The sequence below is a fragment of the Mollisia scopiformis genome, assembly GCF_001500285.1.
Source record: "Mollisia scopiformis unplaced genomic scaffold LY89scaffold_5, whole genome shotgun sequence".
Taxonomy (NCBI): Eukaryota; Fungi; Ascomycota; class Leotiomycetes; order Helotiales; family Mollisiaceae; genus Mollisia; species Mollisia scopiformis.
Window position 1 is genome coordinate 1024778 of NW_017263585.1, and position 19255 is coordinate 1044032.

Consider the following 19255-nt stretch of genomic DNA (forward strand, 5'->3'; position numbering starts at 1 on the left):
CATAGAAACACAGACTGATTTAACGGGCCGACCGCCCACAATATTCAACCACCTAAAGTCCGAGTTAGTCGCAACCACGCTCAATACTGAGGAAAGCGAGGTCATATTCATAATCAAGGACCAGGTTGTAGTTATTCCTGAAGTTTTAAACCTTTCTATGTATGTTCAAGAATTCACTATTTTCTATGTTCTTACCCCTGTAAAAGTGGGTGGTTTAGCAGGGGTGGCAGGTAATTGGTTGCCTGTCCTGTGAAATCTTCTAGTCTCAGAGCAGAGTTTACAAATGCCTTCGGACATTCCTACAGTGCGTTATTATCGTGGATATCGGGGCCTGTTTGCGATGAGGACGCAGAGAGAGGTGGCTGGCAGAAGAAGGAATTGGCAAAGCGAGAGCTTATTCGGTAATGCTTAGCCGGGCTTTATCACAGTATTAGCAGCATCCGAGTTTGCACTTGGGAGGTGGGCAAAGTACTTGGATGCGTTGGCCTAAATCTACCGATGTCCTTAGCTCTGAAAGCTGGACATCGCATGTGCGAAGTTTTGGTGTTCAGATTGACCCTAGTCCTGCTGCAGCTTATCTTGATCTGAATATGTGCTTCATCAATGGAGAGGGTAGTGGTACTTCTTTGGAGTGGGCAAGTGAGCGGAAGCTCCGGATATGTAGGGCTTTCAAGGAAGGATGTGAAAGGAGAAGATTCTCGGCACCTAATCACAACTATTCATACCACAACCTGAAGAAGGCAGGTGGTGAGCAGAGAAAGATTCATATTCGAACCTTGGTTGCTGTCATGGGATGTGGTATCGAGTGGGTGAAGTGGATGGGCGCCAATGTTCTTGAGGACTGGGACACCGGATTGCTGGTGAAAGGTGTGCAGCGTTTACTGGAGCACGAGAAGCTCAACACCGAGAAAGGTAAGGAGATGGAACCATTTGTTACGAGCTATATGGATGAGAGGGGTGGAAGAAGAGAGGCAGAATTGCTGCTCGATCTATCTAGGTATCTGATGCATTATGCTCTGCCCTGGACGTCAGAGGGAGCTATGACCCCTTACGAACCCGTGTGTGTTGTCAGTCGATCAAGAGAATATGATGCAGGAACCCGAGAATGAACAAGTAAGGGAGGTACGAAAAGTACTTATGTATGCATATGTACCTGATAATGGCTCGATCGTCGATGTGGTTTGTGGTGTACCAAAGGCTTTGGTGCATGATGATTATCCATCTTTGTTCCGTGGATGGAGTATGATAAGAGGAGAGCCAGGAGCGATACGGCCCAAAGAGAAGTCAAAGTCGAACTATAACTTGCTGGGAAAATCGCGCATCTATGGAATGGTATTCGAGGAACCATCTCAGGATGATGACAAGGACGGAGGTGATTCGCGTCAACATGGGCCACACGCGACAGCGGCAAGATCGTATGGACCTCGTGAGCTATAATAGAAATTATTTTACCGTAGGCTCGTAAAGAATTTACACTGAGTGCGGTGTTTCTGGATGCTTCACCTTAGAAAAACCTAAGAATAAAACTGCTCTAGCTTATTGCCTAAAATTGTGCGTAGATTTGAACCAATCCTCTTGTCTGCCAGCACCCTACTTCGGGCCCTTTAAAGCTTCGTCTTCACTCCCACCAGCTAAGTTTTTCCGACCTCCGATGCGTTTCGCAAAAGCTTTAACGACTTCTTCAGTCATCCTCATGCCACCTCTAGCGACTTCTTCAGTTATCCCAAGACCACTTTTAACGACTTGTTCAGTCATCCCAAGACCACTTCTAACGACCTCTTCAGTCATCCTCATACCGCCTCTACCAACTCCTTCAACTACCCTCATACCACCTCTACCGACTTCTTCAACTACCCTCATACCACCTATACCAACTTCTTCGGTTACCCTCACACCACCTCTACCGACGTCTTTAGTCACGCTCATACCGCCTCTACCAACTTCTTCAGCTACCCTCATACCACCTATACCGACTTCTTCAGCTACCCTCATACCGACTTCTTTAGCCATCCCAATACTATGAGATACGCTAGCTCGATGTCTATAATTGCACGGAGGGTATTAGTATTTACAAGAAGTCAGAACCAAGAGCAAGGTGCTTGCCCTAAGCCATCAGATCTTCCATCACTTGGCCTTTTGTACTCCGCTAGACGATGGTCCCTAAAAATCATTGTCAGAGTAAAAAGCAACTTTGTAATTGAAGTTTACAGTACCCCTCAAGCCGATTCAGCTCATCTTTACTGCGATGTTCAAAACCGGTCTTTTGCGTTGTATTAGTCATATTTGCTGATGAAATGGAATGATAATTTTGATGCTGTTGAATTGTGGAATTAAGCGCTTTCGAATAAACTTTATGTATTCTCTCTTTTACTATCTTCAACGTCCTTTATATCTTCTGCGATACTTCCACATATCAATCTCATACAACAAGCCGGGAGGGGAAGGCCCCCCCACGTGATCGCAAGGCCGGCAGCTGAGTTTGATTGTCCACAAATACTCACATGTTCGTTATAATAATAACGTTGCGACCAGGGTAGAATCTTTGATATCATTCATCGCAAAGGGATATATATAGAGTTACTTTCGTTTAGCTTATCTAAATAGGTAATCGATGCTAAAGTTTCCGACATGACGTACCGAAGATGAAACACTGTCGAGGAGCTTCATCCTAGTTGACTGCGGCCCGAGTACCCTGTACCTTAAGTACCTGGACATGATTCTACCCCGCCACGCTCAATGCACTGGCAACCCTTCAGCCGAGATGACTCTCTACCTGGTCTTGTTTGCATGATCTCAGCGCCTCGGGCACGGAGCTTTGGTATGGAGCCTCCGGCAAAGACCTTTGATAGGTTTGACAGGGGAGCGAGAACGGATACGATCACGACATCTGAACAAGTTCAAAGAGGTGGCTGTATTTCCAATTTCGCTCGCAGCATCCCCAAACCATTGAGCGAAGACTCGGAGTAGGAAGAGGAGCGGGTTGTATTTAGGCTGGTTATTAATCAAGCTGATAACTCTGATGATGAGGATGATGACAGTGACGGCGGCAGCGACGAAGACAGCGATAATGATTTTGAAATTGAGGATGGGGATGATAATTGAAGCAAAATCCGAGAGTGGAAAGATATGTGTGTTAAGGAAAAAAGCATGTGCGAGGATAAGTCGCAGTTTCATGTAGAATAGATAGAGCGTAGATTCACCAAAGACGTTGCTTTGAAATTTTTTCACAGGCATTACTTTGCAAGTACGCGACTAGAAGCCATGAGACTATATCATGTTAAAATGTCTTCCGTTGAGGAATACTGTAAAGCCAGAGCCAAGTACGTTCGCTTGAATGAGTGTTGCAAAAGACCGACCGTGATATACCTATAGTTTTAGCATATTGCAAAGATTAATCGAAATGCCTATCAATTTCTTACAAAGATAAGTCCAGAGAATCGTAAAGATGCCGTAGAGTAGCAAAGTTAACAGTTGATTGATTCATTACATAAATGCTACTCTACAATTGCCTCCACATGTTTCTCCCCTTTGACTAAAGCAGCTCTGATTCATGGCAAGTGCAGTGAGTATATCTGTCAACTCGTGTGATTCACAACTTTCATCTTAGCATATATAATCCCTCTGGTATCATCTTTTCTTGATAGGAACATTAATGCAACCTCAGACACATTTACTCAAACCGTCATAGCTAAGCTCATCAATTCCAAAACCTCTATCTCGGTTTATCCTCGGAACATAACCCACCATGCGTTTCAACGCCTCTCTTCCAATGATCCTTTCTCTCATTTCTCTCACCCTCGCATCAGCATTACCTAAGGCGTATACAAGATCTAAGCAATGGAACGGCACCTCACCCAACTTCGAGATTCCTCAAAATGCTTCCCAATACGACCTCCTGCACCCTGGTTACGCAGCTCATAAACATCGAAACTCTTCTTATGCCGACCATCCTCTCTGGAAGCCATCACGCTTCAATCATTCCGCTCCTTGGAACACTTCTACGCCTGGCAATGCGTCAACTTGGTGGGGTGGATGGAACAATACAGTGTGGAATCAGTCTGTGAATTGGAATGCTTCGCGTTGGAATAGCACTGGTGACCGTCATCGAGTTGTCTCGGTCGTGGATTAGGATGTTGAACGGCGGTCTGAAGGTGAAAGAATATTGACGTGGTGATAGATCTTGCAGGATGGACAACTGTAAAAGTATTTATTCACAGGGTCAGACTTCTAGATGGTGGATTTGATAGAGCTGTGGTGCTGATGTATGTAAAGTACCGAGGACTCGGCAGTATCTGAAGCTCGAGAACGTTGAATTGAAAAAGCGATATCAAATGTTGGATCACGAGTATGTGACAGATAAATTAGTGAAGATATAAGGGCGTTTCTCTTCATAGAGCTATCGCGTTCTCAACAGATTGAACCGATCGTAAGACCTCAAGGAGATGGAGCAGCTTGAGTGACTCAATTTATGAGCGACATGAATTGTCTCTATTAAAAAATAATTTTCCAGTCAGAAGAGCTAGCTGTTCAAATAAACATCGGCCATTGAATGTGCGATCATTATTCGAAGAGTTGAGGTTTGGATAGAGCCAATCATTTGTGACTTGAATTGAGAATCGTTTCCTTGCTTTTCAGTTGAAGGAGGGAAGTTGAAAAGGACAAAACAAAGTTCTCAAACTCAACTCTTGGAAGAAAGGTGTAGTTACTTACAGCACAGTGACTTTATTGTCACCACCACTGAATCCTACTCATGTCACATGTGCTCTGTGCTCCGCCACTACCATCCAACACTAACCCGCTATCAACGATGACATAGTTAGATGTTACTAAATCATGGGGAATCAGTTCACGTGAACGTTCACAGTTTGAAGACCTTTACGGAACTAGTTAAACATCGATCATCGCTTAGTCCGCGACGGTCCAACTTCTGATGCCTAGCCGTAAAGGGTACTGTGTCTGATGATCTAGGCCACTAGATATCAGGAAGTACCTATTTTGTTGTTAGTTTACATTTTTTAAGAGTAAAGAAACATGACCACTAAGCCAGACGAGAGCGAGTTTTGAAAAGGTTGAAAGGTTTTGCTTAATTCAATCTATTAAGCGATTGTTGATATGCCAAAGGTAGGTGAATCTGCGCAGTGGTGACGAAGCGCGCTATGCATCTGCTTAGCATCGGCCGCATCCCAACACCACCCAAACAAAGCTAGAATGATAAGTTGAAAGTGAGCTAAATGAGAGATGTGAATGCCAAAGATGAATTTATCTATCCATTTGCAGGATTCGATGCATTATGCTCACCATCTTCACTTCTGCGGAATGAAGAGCTCTTCAACCGGCCGCTTCTCAGACCTCTTCCAAAGCTCATCTTTACCAACAGTCTTACTCATATTCAGATAGCTTGTGGAGCAAGTGGGACATGGTTGGAGTTACGATACGCCTCATCAACTGAGGGGAGATGACTTGTCGTTTTGATTCACATTCACTCGCATATGATGAATATTCTGCAATTTCGAAGAAAATTCATGGATTCTATTGTCTACTTGATGGTTTTGCTCAGTTTTGGCTCTCTTTGGCCTTGATCCACAAAGACAGCCGAGCATGAACGATTCTAAAGTAGCGGACATGTGCAAATAAGAAGAATTGCCAGTTACCGAAAAGCTTTTGCCCCAGGATATTTCCGACGTTTCAAAGTCCTTATATACTCCGAGGATGCGGCAAATCAATCTTGGCTTAAAGAATAACGGGACAACCATCTACCACTTGACCCTGAGCCTTGGTATATCGCAAGTATATAGGAGTCGGCCCAAGATCAAAACTCCAGCGCAAATGATTCTCCCTTCCAAGGCGATGAGTCATGTTATGCTTGCTTCATTTTCCAATGTGCTTGGCTTCAAAGTTTTGTCTGGTCTTGTCCACGCAGGAGGGCTTGCGACATGTTCCGTAGACCGCGACCAGACAAAGAGATCGGAAGCCCTGTTGAGGAGTGATGTCGGAATGGCGATAACCGAAGTTGTGGGGGCTCCGCAGAAAGAGCAGATTGGCAGTGAGGTATTGAGAATGGTTGCATGGTGGTGAACGACGAAAGGGTTGATTACGTTTCTGATTTCACTCATCCACTCAGGACTGGTGTACGACGAATCGCGGGTTAAGTTGGCGAGGAGTGTTTCGGGAACATCGTGTTGGAATCTTTGATAGATGGATCAGTTTCTGACAGGTCTTCGGATTGTGTGTATTGCTTACTTGAGTGTTTCCTTCTCGCAGTGGAACTCGACGTGCACCGAGCGAGTCGCCATTTTGTGGGAATGAGTGTTGAGTAAGAGAAGAAGCTTGCTCAGAAGGAGGTTGCGATTTCGTCTTGTTGTTCGTAGGTCTTGGTACTTGCGATCAGGTTGAAGTGCCGTTGGCAGGTACAGGACAGGAGGCGCGAAGAAGAAGAAGACGAGGTTGAAAGAAAGAAGCGGAAAGTTAAGTACTTGAAAATATTCCTTAACGTGAGGCGCTTAGCTCGCAGGACCTTAAGCGAAGCCTAATCAGGTATCTGTGGAAGTCAAGTGTGCATTAACGTGAGGTGTTGAGTTGTTAGTGTCTTTAACATCTTGTAGTACATTTGCATCAGATCAGATGCGGGCCATGAATGAATCGAATCTCAATAACACAAAAGCATATATGGTGTCATTCATCTCATCCACTTTCTTGAACTTTCCAGAATGCTCGTTCGCACATGCATGGATGTGTACAAGAGCGCTAGCTACAGCGTTCTACTCAGTGGAAGACTTTGGTCTCCGATTCCGAATCTGGAGTAACTCGCCATCCGTGCCTTCAATCATGGTTCCGCCTACCATTATCCTGGCTTGACCTGTGACTCTGATAGTGATGGATTCGTCCTCGTCGGCCTCCTCGCTTGTATCTTCCGTATCGCTGTCCTGTTCCAATCTCTCTTTAGCTAGCAAGCTTTCGGCAGTCAATTGTGGAAGTTGTCTTTGCTCCTGAACCTCCAAATCTTTAGTAGTCAACATTCTAGTTGGAACACTAGGAGTTGAAGAAGCATAAGCTACGTTGTCTCTGCTGTGTCGTACCCGACGGTGTGCAGAAGAGGGTCGGGAGCTTGGAAAGGTTTCTTGTGTGTTTCGACGAGATCCAGGGGGTCTGCCAAGGGATGCTTGAGGAACAGGGGTCGAGTATGGCCTATACGGAATATTGACTGGCGGTGTACGTGCATAGTTCATGAAGTCCCCTGCTGGTACGTGACGAAATGGGTTGAAGGCGGGTGGATATGAGGTATATCCGGTGAATGGGTTGAATTGATTGACAGCAACTCGCTGTGAAGATGATGGAGGAGTTAGGTCACCTGACCATGGTACGTGTCCTTGGGAGACTGCTCTTCTTGTGTCTTCAGTTTGTTGTTGATTATTACCAGCATTAGTGACAGTTCTGCGGCTCGCTTCATGTCGAGCTTGTTCGGCGTCCTGTAACTTATGACTTAGCCTGGAAGGCTTTCTCGGAGCACTCGGGTCATCTATTTGATGAAGAGCTGAGACAGGAATATCATATGGCGCGAACTTATTAGTGTATGGCGCGAGCTTGCTAGCGGATGTGAAAACTGGTGGCTCTCCAGAAGTATCGCTCGCTGAGTCCTGCCCTTCGGAACTATACATTCGAAGACTCTGTAGTACTTCATGGATACGTCCTAAGGCACATATTCTGTCAACCTTGACAGTGTCACTGCCAACAGAACTCAGAAGATGCCATGGAGTGACATATTTAAAGTAATCTCCCTTCGACTTGGCATTACCAATCAGATGGAAGATTTCTTTCATTCCATCTGGAGTCGTTATGAGCTCCGCGTCAGCTGTTGCCTCCTCGTCAAAACGATTCTGTCTCATGAACTCGATGAACAGTGAAGCAGTAGCGGCAGCGATTGGAGTGGCCATGGAGGTTCCCGACAAGACTTTTTCTTCGCCCTCCTCGAGGTGCAGCGGCCATGCTGACCGGATTCCCTCTCCCAATAATTTGTAACGTGAGAATGAATCGTTATCATTCTCTGGCGGGTTGAACGAAGAAGTGACTCCATCAAAATTAGCCGAATTTATGCCAAAGACTTTTGTCATTGAGGCAGGCCAAGCGACCTGCCTGAGCGCCGCAGCACCATGGTTGGACACAGCAGCAAAGACCAGAATATTTTGCTGGTCTGCTTCCCGAAGTGCGGCATCAATACGTTGTACTCGTCTATCAAACCCAAGTGACAGGGATACAATATTGACTTTCCATTCTCGAACTGCATGTGTCAAAGCCTAAGAGAGCGTTGAACATTAGGTCGTCAATCTTATGCATTTTGATAAAAGCTCCGCACCTTGGCAACGCTACGGACATTGACAGTCCCCTGCGCATCGACAACCGTTGCGACATATATTTCAGCCCATTTCGCAATGCGCATCACTGTCGCAACGATGTGAGTTCCATGGCCAACATAGTCCTGCCCCTCTTCCACAGAGCTAACAAAACTTGCAGTCCTCAGTCTTCGCCAGCCTTCAGCTTCTGCTTGTAGTTGTATAATGTGGGGATGCTGCGTATCGACCCCGCTATCAATAATCGCAATCTTTACTCGTTTGTCTGCATTTCGCCTGTAGCCGTCGAGGAGTGTGTCGGTGTTCTTGAGGTATTCGAAGAAGGAATCACTACATTATTCGATCGCGGTCAGTTCATGTCTTTGGAGTTGATACAAGCCGGGGTACCTGTGAGCTTGGACATCTATCGCAGCATCAGATTGAGAGCAAAGCTCGCCAGTGGGCATCCTGACTCCTTGTAGTGATTATTGGCTTCAGTGCGGTCTGCGAGCCCAGGTACCATGTCTTTGGACCTCTCCCATCACAAATTGGCAAGATATTCTTCCATCTGCATTGCAAAATTGCCGTGCTTGAAGTATCGTAAGAGAACGTCTGTTGTCGACAAGGCTGTGCGGCTGAGCCGGGCGCTGTCATGTGCTTGTCTCAGCCACCAAATCAACGATAAGCGGTATGTGCCACTTCATGCAGTACCTCTGGAAATATCGGCTCAAGAGTTTTACCTTTTGATTTACATTGTATCTAAACATGTCGGCACAAACACGTATATATATATGTCTGTCACCGATTAACCATCGAACAGGCCTCGGCATCAGTTCTACGCACGGATCCTTTTTCTTGGAAACATGGCTCTCCACGCCCTGTATCTCTCTGACTTCAAACATACCCTTGAGCCAAGTCATCGGATCAAATACTCTCCAGTGAGTTGGAGATGAGCTGGAGTACGTCAAGAAAAGAGTGATCCGTGCTTAGTAAATGGCACTGCGACCTAGGTACGCACCTCCAACCGGCTATTAACAGATTCCAACTTTTGAGAAGTTGGGTCATCTCAAGTCCATCTTACAACTATATATACTTTTGGAAGTCCCTCCTACTCATTAATCTTGAGTAATTATGGAGAGAAAAGGTGATGCAAGAGGCGACTCGGTGGTTGAGATAAAGTTCGACTGGCGTCTCGCTTCCAACCCCCACCTATCAGCAGCTCAAACGTCGGTCAAGCTTCGACATCTTCTCTTCCCTTTTCTTTGAAGTTCTCATGGCAGCGAATATGGATGAGAAGGCAAGCGCCCAAATAAGTCTCGAACTTTCTTCAACAGGTTCTTACCGAGTGAAACGGTGCTTGCTCGCCGCAATCGTTTTTGCTAGCACGTGCTTTCTCTTGGTATATCCCTCCCACCACAGCATGCACAGATGTCTCTAATAGCAAATAGACGTCTCGATATACTTATAACACGCACTTTAACTCTTCGCCACATACCATCTCTTCATTCCAAAAATGCTCAATCAACAACTTCCTTTCCACCGGTCTCCCATTCCTCGATAACGCCGCCCCACTTCCAATCTCCGAATTCGTTCAACGCCGCCAGAATCTCGCAACAGCCCTCGTAGCTGACGGACTCGATGCATTTGTCGTCGAGCCAGGGTACACATTCCAGTACTATGCTAATATTAGCCAAAAAGATTGGGAGGTCTGGGAACCCGAAGAGCGGCCGTTTCTGATGGTTGTGCATCCCGTAGTGGGGCATGATGGTGAGGTGAAAGCAAAGACCAGATTCCTCTGTCCTAGTTTTGAGGTCGAGAGGGCGAGGTTGTTGGGTATGCCATTCGATGATGAGTTGGAGTTTGTGAGCTGGGAGGAGCATTGGAATCCTTATGAGACGCTGAGGGAGAATTGGAATGGTGACAAAAGTGGGATTGTTAAAGACCCCAAGGTCATGGTTGATGATGAGATGAGAGACTTCATCCAGCGGGGATCGGGCGAAAATGGATTTGAAGTTGTGGGACTCGGTGGGGAGGTTGAGAGGGTGAAGCAGACGAAGACCAAGAGGGAGATTGAGATTTTGAGAGCTGTGAATACTGGAACTGTGGAAGCAGTGAGGGAGATGAGGAAGTGTATGTATCCTGGATTGACTGAGGACGAGGTCATGGAAGTGCTGGACAACACTTTAAGAGCAGCGGGGCTGGAGCCGTTCTTCGACATTGTTCTATTCGGTGTGTTATCCCTAAAATCACTTTTCGTGAATGACGCTAATAGGTGTCATAGATGAAAATGCCTCCAACCCACATGGTGGAACGGATGGAAGCAAAGTCTTGGAAGCAGAGACTTTTGTTCTCATAGATGTTGGGTAAGTTCGATTGTTTTGAATCGCGGTGTACTAATTAACGTTCTCAACAGTGCTCACCTCTACGGCTACTCCTCTGACATCTGCCGAACATTCTTCCCACCTTTCAATCCCAAACCTACCACCCCAGTCGAGTTCGCTACTCTCTCATCTCTCGTCAAAGAAAAGCTCTCAGTCTGGGACCTTGTTCTGGATGCCCAAACCGCTTCAATGGTCGCCATGCATGCCAATGCCACAGCAGCATCAATCGACATCGCTGCTCGAAACATAATCTCAGACGCTGGATACGGCGATGCTTTCACTCACCGTGTTGGTCATGGGATCGGCATCAAAGCTCACGAGAGTCCGTACATGAATAAGGGAAACACGGAGACTTTGTTGAGGCAGGGTATGACGTTTACTAGTGAGCCAGGTGTCTATCTCGTGGATAAATTTGGCGTGAGACATGAGGATGTGCTACTTGTAGGAGAAGGTGATGAGTTGCCTAAGGTCTTGTCGGGTACGAGAGCAGTTGGGCCGTGGGACCCTTGAGCGGGGCTGATCTTAAAAAAATTGTTCCATGCAATTTCAATCACTTCACTCGTTCGCTCATCATCTGCTGCCTCTCTGGTTTTTGTTGTGAGATGAGAGTCTGAAATTCACATTGCTGTCCCGCTCAATATCAATAGTCTAGCAAATGACTCAAGTGAGAGACGGAAGAAAAGAATATCAATCCATTGGCTATGGTTGAGCTATAATGATACTAAAACCCCGCGACCTCGAAGAAATTGTATATCTCTCTCATTTTACTTTTCAGTCGTAATAAGAATTCTCTCGTACATCCATTGTGGGCGCATTCAATAGTCGCAATGTCCGCAGTATCCACAGTCATCAGCACTGCACGCAGTGAAATCTTTCTCTGACTGCGTATCGTATCCGTCCGAGTGGATGCCATAGTCTTGATAATTCTCACGATCATAGTCATGGTCAAATGCTCTGTCAAGCTTCGTATGATCCCCGCCCTCCTCCTCCTCGGCAATTGAAGTAGCGCACGAGACAGCAGTAGAAACCTCGTTCGCTGTAGGTGCTGGCGAGGATGTTGCAGCCTCAGGGTACTCTTTGTTTTCCTTGCACTCCTGTGGCACAGATCCTTCGCCAACCGGATCCGAAGGCTGGGTTGGAGCTCGGCTCGTGGTCTCCGAAATAGAGAGGGACTTCAAAGCAAGATCGATGTCTCCTGCAGGACGAGCAATGTTGGCAAGCCAATGGTGTCTATTGACGGGATCCTTCTCATAGATATTGAGTTCGAAGAATCGATTGTGGGCAATGCATTTGAAGTTCTTGTACCTATTGTCCACGTCAGTGTTGCCCTCGACGAGATGGCAGGCTTGAACTTACGAGTTGAGCTTCTGATAATTTGCGTCGATGAGGTCCTTTTCAGACACCTCCTGGAAGTTGCTGCCTCCGTCTACTTTGGTATATGCAAAATGCTTCTTCCATTCGACTGCGCCATAGTTAACTTGGCGGACGACTTGGACGACGTAGGACGTTTCTTTGTTGAGGAGGGCAACGGCGTCGAAGGTTGTTGGAACAATGGTGGCAAGAGCTGTAGCTTGCTCCATGAAGGCGGTGAATTTGGCTTCATGGGAAAGCTTTTGTGGACGATATGGCCGGATTGAAGAGCAACAGAAGATAGGCTCCATGACTTTTGAGCTGAAGTCTCGAATATGTCTTTGATCAATCAAAAGTTGTATAGAGAGAAGTCGGAGCCAGGTTTGAGGAGAGAGCAAGACAGAAGATGATGGACAAAATGAAAAGGGCGAAAAGACCAAAACATGATCAATCGAAAACAGTGAGCCATTTTTTCCTGTCCTCTCAAGTTGAGACAGTAGACATGCAGCTGCCCTCTGAAGACCTTTCCATATTTCCCGCTTCCAACATATCAAAGGCAGCGAAGGAAGATGCTGACGGAGAGAGCATGCAGCCTTGCGTCGGGCGTACTCGAAAGGAGATGTCTACATATTTTGAGGCCCACAACGACTCTCCATCCATACAAATCCATTTCCATCCATGCAGCTAAATTCGAGGCCTACAATGCTAAGCGAGCCACTCAGAAAGGGTTTGCTTGATTCTGACCCAGCAGTATATTTTGCCTCGAGACGATCCGAACCATTCTTTCCTCTTCACTGCCAAATTGGCGCTTTCGACGTCTACTTATCTTTCCTTCAACGACCAGCAGTCACACATTCCTTTTAGTTCTTCAACACACACCTCATCGCGAGGGGGTCTGATCTTCGGCGGGCTCTCTCTACCTGGCGAAGAGAAGAGCTTTTTCAGAAGACCCGAGTAGATTTTTAGTACCGGTACAGCAACTTTCGATCCTCAATATTATCTAAACGAGTCCATCGATCCGCGCTTGCTAAGTTAAAGATTCTACCTCTCTGCCGCCTGACGATACTGTGTTTACGCAAGAAACACAGCCTCAACTCGAAGACGAGATCTCCCAGGCACCTCCGTACGATCATTTTCCTTCGCCGTCGCCACTTTTTGATCCAAATACCAACGGTCCTTTCAATGGATTCCTAAACTTTCGTGAAGACCCTGAAGCTGCAACCGGCTCTGAGCCCTAGCTACAAACACCTGATGATCCACCATTTCAATGTCGTTTCTGCTCTCAAAATTTCACCCAGTTGAACAAGTTGAAGTATGCATCACTTTCTGCTCTCCAAATTATGATGATGAGTAACAGATGTTCAGCACCTACGAGAAGAAGCACACTCTTGACTTCAGATGTTTTGTCAGTGGCTGCACTGCAGACGGTTTCCGGTATCGCAAGGACCGAGACAGACATGTAAGACAGAAACATCCGACCTTAGTGGAAGATCTTCAGCCATTATTCTGTCCTGAGCCGAGCTGCAAACATTCGCAGGAAAAGGGGAAGGGGTTTCTCAGGAAAGACAATCACAGATGACATGTTCGGAAAGTGCATCCCGAGCTTAGCTATTGAGTCACTTTAGTATCGGGAAGTGAAAGTGCTATTGAGAGAGAACCTATCGGAAATATACACTCGTTGCTATCGCAAAGTACAGTACCAAGTTGGCACAAAAATGTGACTCACAAAGTTGTAAATCCATGTCTGGTAAACTAACGCCATCATGCCCCAAGAGACTCTATAATCGTGGCTCTTCTGAGATTGAAATTCTTCTATTAGTGAGTCCAGATCATCCCGAGATTATGGAATGGTCCAGAACTGTCCGAAGAGGCGTTACACGAGTATGAACCTGACGGAGTAACATCTGTAGACCAAAGCGCCTCTTTGTAAGATCGTGACCAATTCGACTTATTTTCGTCCGCTATGCAAGATTCTTTTCTCCACACGGCCTAAGCCGGTATTTTCAGCTGCCACAGTGCTCTGCTTGCCTCTGTGCCACAAGTAGTGAGGTCAGCCTTACCAAGTGAAGAAGGTCACGGTTTCGAGGAAGAGGGAAGTTTGACGCTTGTCCATAAACGTCCATATTCCGAAGCACCGTTTTAACGCTGAAGACTAGGAAACCGTTGGCGTACCAATGTCCCGGGCCGCTCTCGAATTCAACCAAGTACCTAGCTACGGAGCACGCCGACTAATTAGGCTTCCATGGGTCTGAAAGTAGGCACGGTCCGTGCAATACCCCACAATCCACAAGGCGATATTCCCTGCATATCGAATGGGAAGTTTAAAGTCGTATCATAGAACTCGTATCCTTATCACAACGTCCACTTCATGAAAGAAAAATCTGAAGCATCGTGAGAACTGTGCCGTACTACAGTGTTTCATTTCCTTTCCTCCTGCCTATACGATATATGGTGGAAATACTAGTAAGATGCCAAGATTTCAGCCCTCGCTTGACTATCCCAAGAAATTTTTTATCTCTAGCTTTCCTTCTCATGTGAAGTTGAATAATCGCATGAATCAGCGTCATCAACAGAAATAGTAACTTCCCCAGATCCTCCTTGCGGCTCAGAAAGCTGACTCAAAAAAGCCCCAATCCTCCTGTCAGAAATCACCCCCCCAAACGCGGCAAACCCTTCCAAATTCAGCGCTCGCTAAAAATCAGGGGTCCTCCCGCTTCGCCCAACCCCATCCGCATCTTTAAATTCATCCTCGTATTGCTCCTCATCACTAACCCCAAAGCACGCTCTACCCATCAATGCGCGCTCTCTCGCGTCGCCTGATTCGCGATATCGCTTTCTCTGTTTTCAAGCGCTAAGAGTTCCATTTTGCGGATTTCCTTTCCCCATGTAATACGAGAATGTCGTGCCACGTGCGTAGTGGGAGTCTCACGATGTTGTAGTGGTGTAGCGTTCGGTGGCTTATCCTCATGTAAGCAGCGAGCAGCCAAGACGGATGGCTGGGTGCGTGAGACACAAATACTGCGCAAGGTCGCTGTTTTCGGATTTGCGTTTCTTTGTTGGTGTTGCGTTGCGATATCGATATGGATCCGAGGGAATTGTTTCGGTGACAACGTTTTGACGATTTATATTATCCAAATTGCGCCTTGAAGTTCGAGAAGGGAACAGGGCCGAAAGACACGATGTTCGAAGAAGTGGTTTCTCTGGCGGTGATACTTAGCTTCGTGTTCAACATTTGCTATGTTCCACACCCAAACACCTTATCCTACACTTTTGGGTTCGTCCTCAGTCTGGCAATAATGGCACCTTTCATCCTATTGTGGCGGTACCGGGCAAGAACAAACGCTATACGGGCAGCAAGGGAAGCGCACGAAGATGCCGTGGACTTGGCGTTTGTGGGTGTGAGTGATGTCCCAGGAGGAGCTGTAGAGACGCCAATGGCTGATCTCGAGAAGGGCCTGGGAAGCGATGAAGTTGTGACTTAAGAGGATATTACAAGAAGATTAAACAAGCGATCAGGGAGCATTGGAAGACTTGATATGCAAACATATGTCTGGTATGTTATTATTCCCTGCTGAATAGATCGAGGCTAACTTTCTGTTCCCATTCAGATCAGCATATATACGCCTGTGTTGCAGGGATCACTACTTCGTGCTCCTCCACAGCATCATCGCTCAGGAATGGCACCTCTGAAAAGACCACTCCAACACATCGTTCAGTATGCGAACGCGGAAACCAAAGTCCTAGTTGGGCACAACACAACCCCTCGATGCGAAGAAGATGTTGGCCGAGGGGTCTGGCTTTTCAACGAAAATGATGAGAGTCAACTGAAATGATGGGAAGAAGCTTTGAGGTGTCAACGATAGCCATCATATTGTCATCCTGAGACAACGGCCCACTGTTACTTTTGGAAAGGTACCATGAGGGACTTGAGCTCAACACTATATGCCCGAGGCGCGGAAGGAGATATGCTGCTTTGGGAATCGCTGCTCAGGGAAAGTATTCAATCTCTTCTGAATCTTTGAAACACAATTCACGACGACATATACACATAGTGGAAGTGACACTTGCTTGCACAAAATCTATTCATTCAAGTAACAATATCGGGAAATTGAAGAGCTTCGACATGTCCATTTCCAGACCCGATTTTCCTTCCAGTGTTCATCTGTTATTCGGTATTCCCGTCATCGATATCTCCTCCAATATCAAACATTGGGTTCCCATGCCATTTAGATCAGGTGTTCTTAGCCGGCACCAGATTATTTAAGAATAAAACCAGCACGGCACAATAACTATTTCATATTAGCGCTATCAGTAACATTCACTAAGCCCATTTGCTTACGTTGCAGTCGCAGTGAAGCTTTTCGCATTGGTATTGAAGAATGCTATACACCACGAGAAAACAACAACTGCTACTATTACCAATGCTAATGATTCAGATCGGCTGAGATCCAGCTTGAAAAGTAGTATAGCGGGGATGAGAAGGATACCCACAGCCACAGTTGTGAGACATGCTGTGATCACTTTGATATGACTAGTGTTATATCGTCGATCATAACTGTCGTCTCGGTGACTTTGAAAAATAGCTTTGACCCATTGCAAAACTCTCTTGGGACTTCGTGATGCATAGTCTTCGAGAATCTGCTTTTTTTGTCAGTGGTTTTTCCTTCCATAACAATGGAACATCATAAATTCGGCACTTTACCTCAAACCATCGAGGCCAAATAGCCTGTTTAGAGAGCGATACAAAATCATCGGCGTGAAATATCCAGTCATCTTCGCCTTTGTAAAGTGGCTTTCTCAACGAGATCCAGTTGAAAAGATCTCTGAAATCAATCTTTGGGCTCTTTCTCAAGCTTTTCATCTGACTATACTTGAGAACTAGCTCATCTACAAAAAGGAATTAGTCAATCGAGTTAGAAGTGTAAGCGAAATATAATGAAACTTACCGTATTCTAACAGCTTGGACCTGATTTTGACTCTGAGGTCTATGTGAGCAGTGTCACCGCCTTCTTCATGAAAGTTGGTTCTCAATCTGTATCTGAGATGAGGGCTCTCGGCATCTGCTGCATCGAGTGCCACTCTTTGTCGCTCAAGTACGGTAATTTCTCCCTGGAGATGAAGCAGCTCACGACAATGCAACATCTCAAACTTACGAAACATGATGAAGTTGTCGTTACTCTGCATGAATGCCGCCAATCTCGGCCATCCATGAGGATAGTCTTTCACTACAAGGTTCGAAGTGTAAGAACAAGGCTACCAAGTGGCTGTGATTGACTTACCATGCACCTCTTTATCGCGGTCGTCAATGGATGATGCTAATTCTGGATCTCTTGCTCTAATACGAGCAGGGGAGCCAGTGATATTCCTTGCTGCAGGATTTATGAGTTGGGGCCCAATTGGGACAGTATCTTTTAGTATGGCCGGGTTTTCTCCTGCAGTGCTTTTCGTTCCTGCGTAGCTTTGGTGGATGCCAAAAGAATTCTTGGGAGTCTGCAATTGCTTGCTACCACTAGATTGTGGAGAAGATAGTGGTTCTTCAATCATCTCCGCGGAATTCACAACGGAATCCAGCTCGTGATGTAACCTTACATCTTCGCCACCATTTTGTTCAGATATTTCTTTCACAATGTCTTTGGCAAGCAGCATGTAAGCCACTTCCGATCCCATCTTGCCTGCCACTAAGTGGCCAAGCCAGTCTCCTGTGGTGGAATCGAAGACCCATGAGCCACTGTCACCATTTTCTGTGTGGGATTTAGCTTCGGTTCCTTGTGTTGCACATACTAGTCTCGTCGATGACTTACGGACAGGACGGTCTAGGACAACAATCCACATTCTTTGAAACTTGTTCGATCCTGAAAGTGCAACAAGTGAATAGTCTGCCATGACAAACCCTTTCTCGACCCCTGTCAGACCTGTATTTACCCAGACCGAGGTGTCGATAGGGTCACCCTGAGCCACATCTCTTGGGTTCAGCATGGTACCATCTGGCAATCGCAGTGCATTCGAGGAAGTGAATAGATTCCAGTCAATTGAACACAGAGCCCAGTCCAGATCCAGAGATTGTGAGGATGTGCTCTCTGCCAACCGCCTTTTCTGTTTCAAAGTCCCCACTTGACCTGCTCTTTCGTGGTAGATCACTGCTGGTGAACACTTGACGCCGACTTTATTCGGGTTAAACAAAATTGTACAGGTTGCAGAAGACTGAGGGGAATCTCTCACCTGAATCATCTCCGCCTTCTTCATTAGACGATATATTTTGCTCAAAAGCATGCGCAACAGTCAATGCAAACGTCTTTTTGCCAATAGCTAGCATTCCTCCAATAGTGCAAGTTGCGAACTCGGTATTCACTAAAGCACCATTCAGGAAAAGATTATCGCGGACTTTCAGAGATTCTGTTTGGCGATTTGACGTGTTCTGTATCGCTTCATTGTTGTGTACTACTGTTCTCTCATTTGAAAGAAGACTAAAGCAGCTTATGTTCCGAAGTCCAGCCTGGATATCAAGAGGTCCAGAGAGCAACTCGGGCCCATGCTCGTAATACTGAATACCAATGCCTCTGGGATCGACCTTGATTCTCTCATCATAGATGATCTTCTTTGCGTTGCGACGACATATCTTGCTGGAGGAGCTGAAAATGATTGTAGGCTGGGCATCACTGAATGATCGTCCATGCATGGAACGATCCCAGGCACAGCCTCGTGATGTAGGCTCTCCATCCCACACATCATTCTTTCGATTGTCAACAAGCAATTCAATCTGCATCATTGCTTCTGTAAGGCAAGGTCTTGCAGGATACGATGCCACCCAGCAAGACATAACCCACAAAGGAGTATTAATCCTCCATTCCATCTTCACTCTCGAATCTATTTTGATGGATTGGCGGCGCTCAGGATCCTTCCATTTCGGGTTTCCTAGACGAGGTAGCTTTGGCTCCAATTGTTGTAGCTGCTGTGGCTGAGCCATTGCCAGCGTCTGAGAAGACAACTGTAGATGTTTGAGAGTCTATCGAAGAAGTTTCAATTAACAAAGAACTTTCATGGACTGACTCAAGAGGATAAAGAAGATGCTGGCGAGCCGCTTTATCAGTTTGCCTTGCCAACACATGCAGCTGCCTTGCAGCGGTGGCTCCCAATCAACTCTGAAGGCAGACAAGGCTGCACGAATCACTGCAGAATTTCCTTGGAAGCTAGTTTGCAAAT

General features: G+C 46.2%; 7 protein-coding genes across 7 annotated transcripts; 3 read left to right on the forward strand and 4 right to left on the reverse strand.

Annotated features, from left to right (window-relative positions):
* The first annotated feature begins 63 nt into the window (after positions 1–63).
* LY89DRAFT_681806 (uncharacterized protein) lies at positions 64–1125 on the forward strand. The gene has a single exon (XM_018214374.1). It carries the CDS (start codon positions 477–479, stop codon positions 1107–1109), a length of 633 nt encoding a protein of 210 aa, XP_018075574.1. The 5' UTR covers positions 64–476; the 3' UTR covers positions 1110–1125.
* Positions 1126–1590: 465 nt separating this feature from the next.
* On the reverse strand, positions 1591–2010 carry LY89DRAFT_715474 (uncharacterized protein; the record flags this gene model as incomplete). Its single annotated transcript, XM_018218209.1, has 1 exon — positions 1591–2010. The coding sequence occupies one exon, from the start codon at positions 2008–2010 to the stop codon at positions 1591–1593; it is 420 nt and encodes a 139-aa protein (XP_018075575.1).
* A 1735-nt stretch (positions 2011–3745) lies between these two features.
* Positions 3746–4131, forward strand: LY89DRAFT_770462 (uncharacterized protein; the record flags this gene model as incomplete). The annotated part of the gene is made up of 1 exon (XM_018221847.1): positions 3746–4131. One exon carries the CDS (start codon positions 3746–3748, stop codon positions 4127–4129), a length of 384 nt encoding a protein of 127 aa, XP_018075576.1.
* A 2394-nt stretch (positions 4132–6525) lies between these two features.
* On the reverse strand, positions 6526–8882 carry LY89DRAFT_429777 (subtilisin-like protein). The gene is made up of 3 exons (XM_018207464.1): positions 8733–8882; positions 8351–8675; positions 6526–8291 (listed from the first exon to the last, which is right to left on the reverse strand). The coding sequence occupies exons 1-3, from the start codon at positions 8789–8791 to the stop codon at positions 6759–6761; spliced, it is 1917 nt and encodes a 638-aa protein (XP_018075577.1). The 5' UTR covers positions 8792–8882; the 3' UTR covers positions 6526–6758.
* A 715-nt stretch (positions 8883–9597) lies between these two features.
* Positions 9598–11215, forward strand: LY89DRAFT_730013 (Creatinase/aminopeptidase; the record flags this gene model as incomplete). The annotated part of the gene is made up of 4 exons (XM_018219429.1): positions 9598–9723; positions 9773–10553; positions 10606–10687; positions 10738–11215. 4 exons carry the CDS (start codon positions 9598–9600, stop codon positions 11213–11215), a joined length of 1467 nt encoding a protein of 488 aa, XP_018075578.1.
* A 671-nt stretch (positions 11216–11886) lies between these two features.
* On the reverse strand, positions 11887–12366 carry LY89DRAFT_550680 (uncharacterized protein; the record flags this gene model as incomplete). Its single annotated transcript, XM_018208303.1, has 2 exons — positions 11887–12010; positions 12062–12366. Coding segments are annotated over 2 exons (429 nt in total), but the record flags the coding sequence as incomplete, so codon positions are not given.
* A 3827-nt stretch (positions 12367–16193) lies between these two features.
* LY89DRAFT_770464 (uncharacterized protein) lies at positions 16194–19019 on the reverse strand (the record flags this gene model as incomplete). Its single annotated transcript, XM_018221848.1, has 7 exons — positions 16194–16344; positions 16395–16693; positions 16758–16942; positions 17002–17280; positions 17335–17796; positions 17857–18171; positions 18275–19019. 7 exons carry the CDS (start codon positions 19017–19019, stop codon positions 16287–16289), a joined length of 2343 nt encoding a protein of 780 aa, XP_018075580.1. The 3' UTR covers positions 16194–16286.
* Between the last annotated feature and the right edge of the window lie 236 nt (positions 19020–19255).

Coding starts and splice junctions, on each gene's coding strand:
- LY89DRAFT_681806 (XM_018214374.1), top strand. CDS start 477: ATGCGTTGGCCTAAATCTACCGATGTCCTTAGCTCTGAAAGCTGGACA.
- LY89DRAFT_429777 (XM_018207464.1), bottom strand. CDS start 8,791: ATGCCCACTGGCGAGCTTTGCTCTCAATCTGATGCTGCGATAGATGTC. Junction 8,676..8,732: donor ATAGATGTCCAAGCTCACAG/GTACCCCGGCTT, acceptor CGAATAATGTAG/TGATTCCTTCTTCGAATACC. Junction 8,292..8,350: donor ATGTCCGTAGCGTTGCCAAG/GTGCGGAGCTTT, acceptor ACGCTCTCTTAG/GCTTTGACACATGCAGTTCG.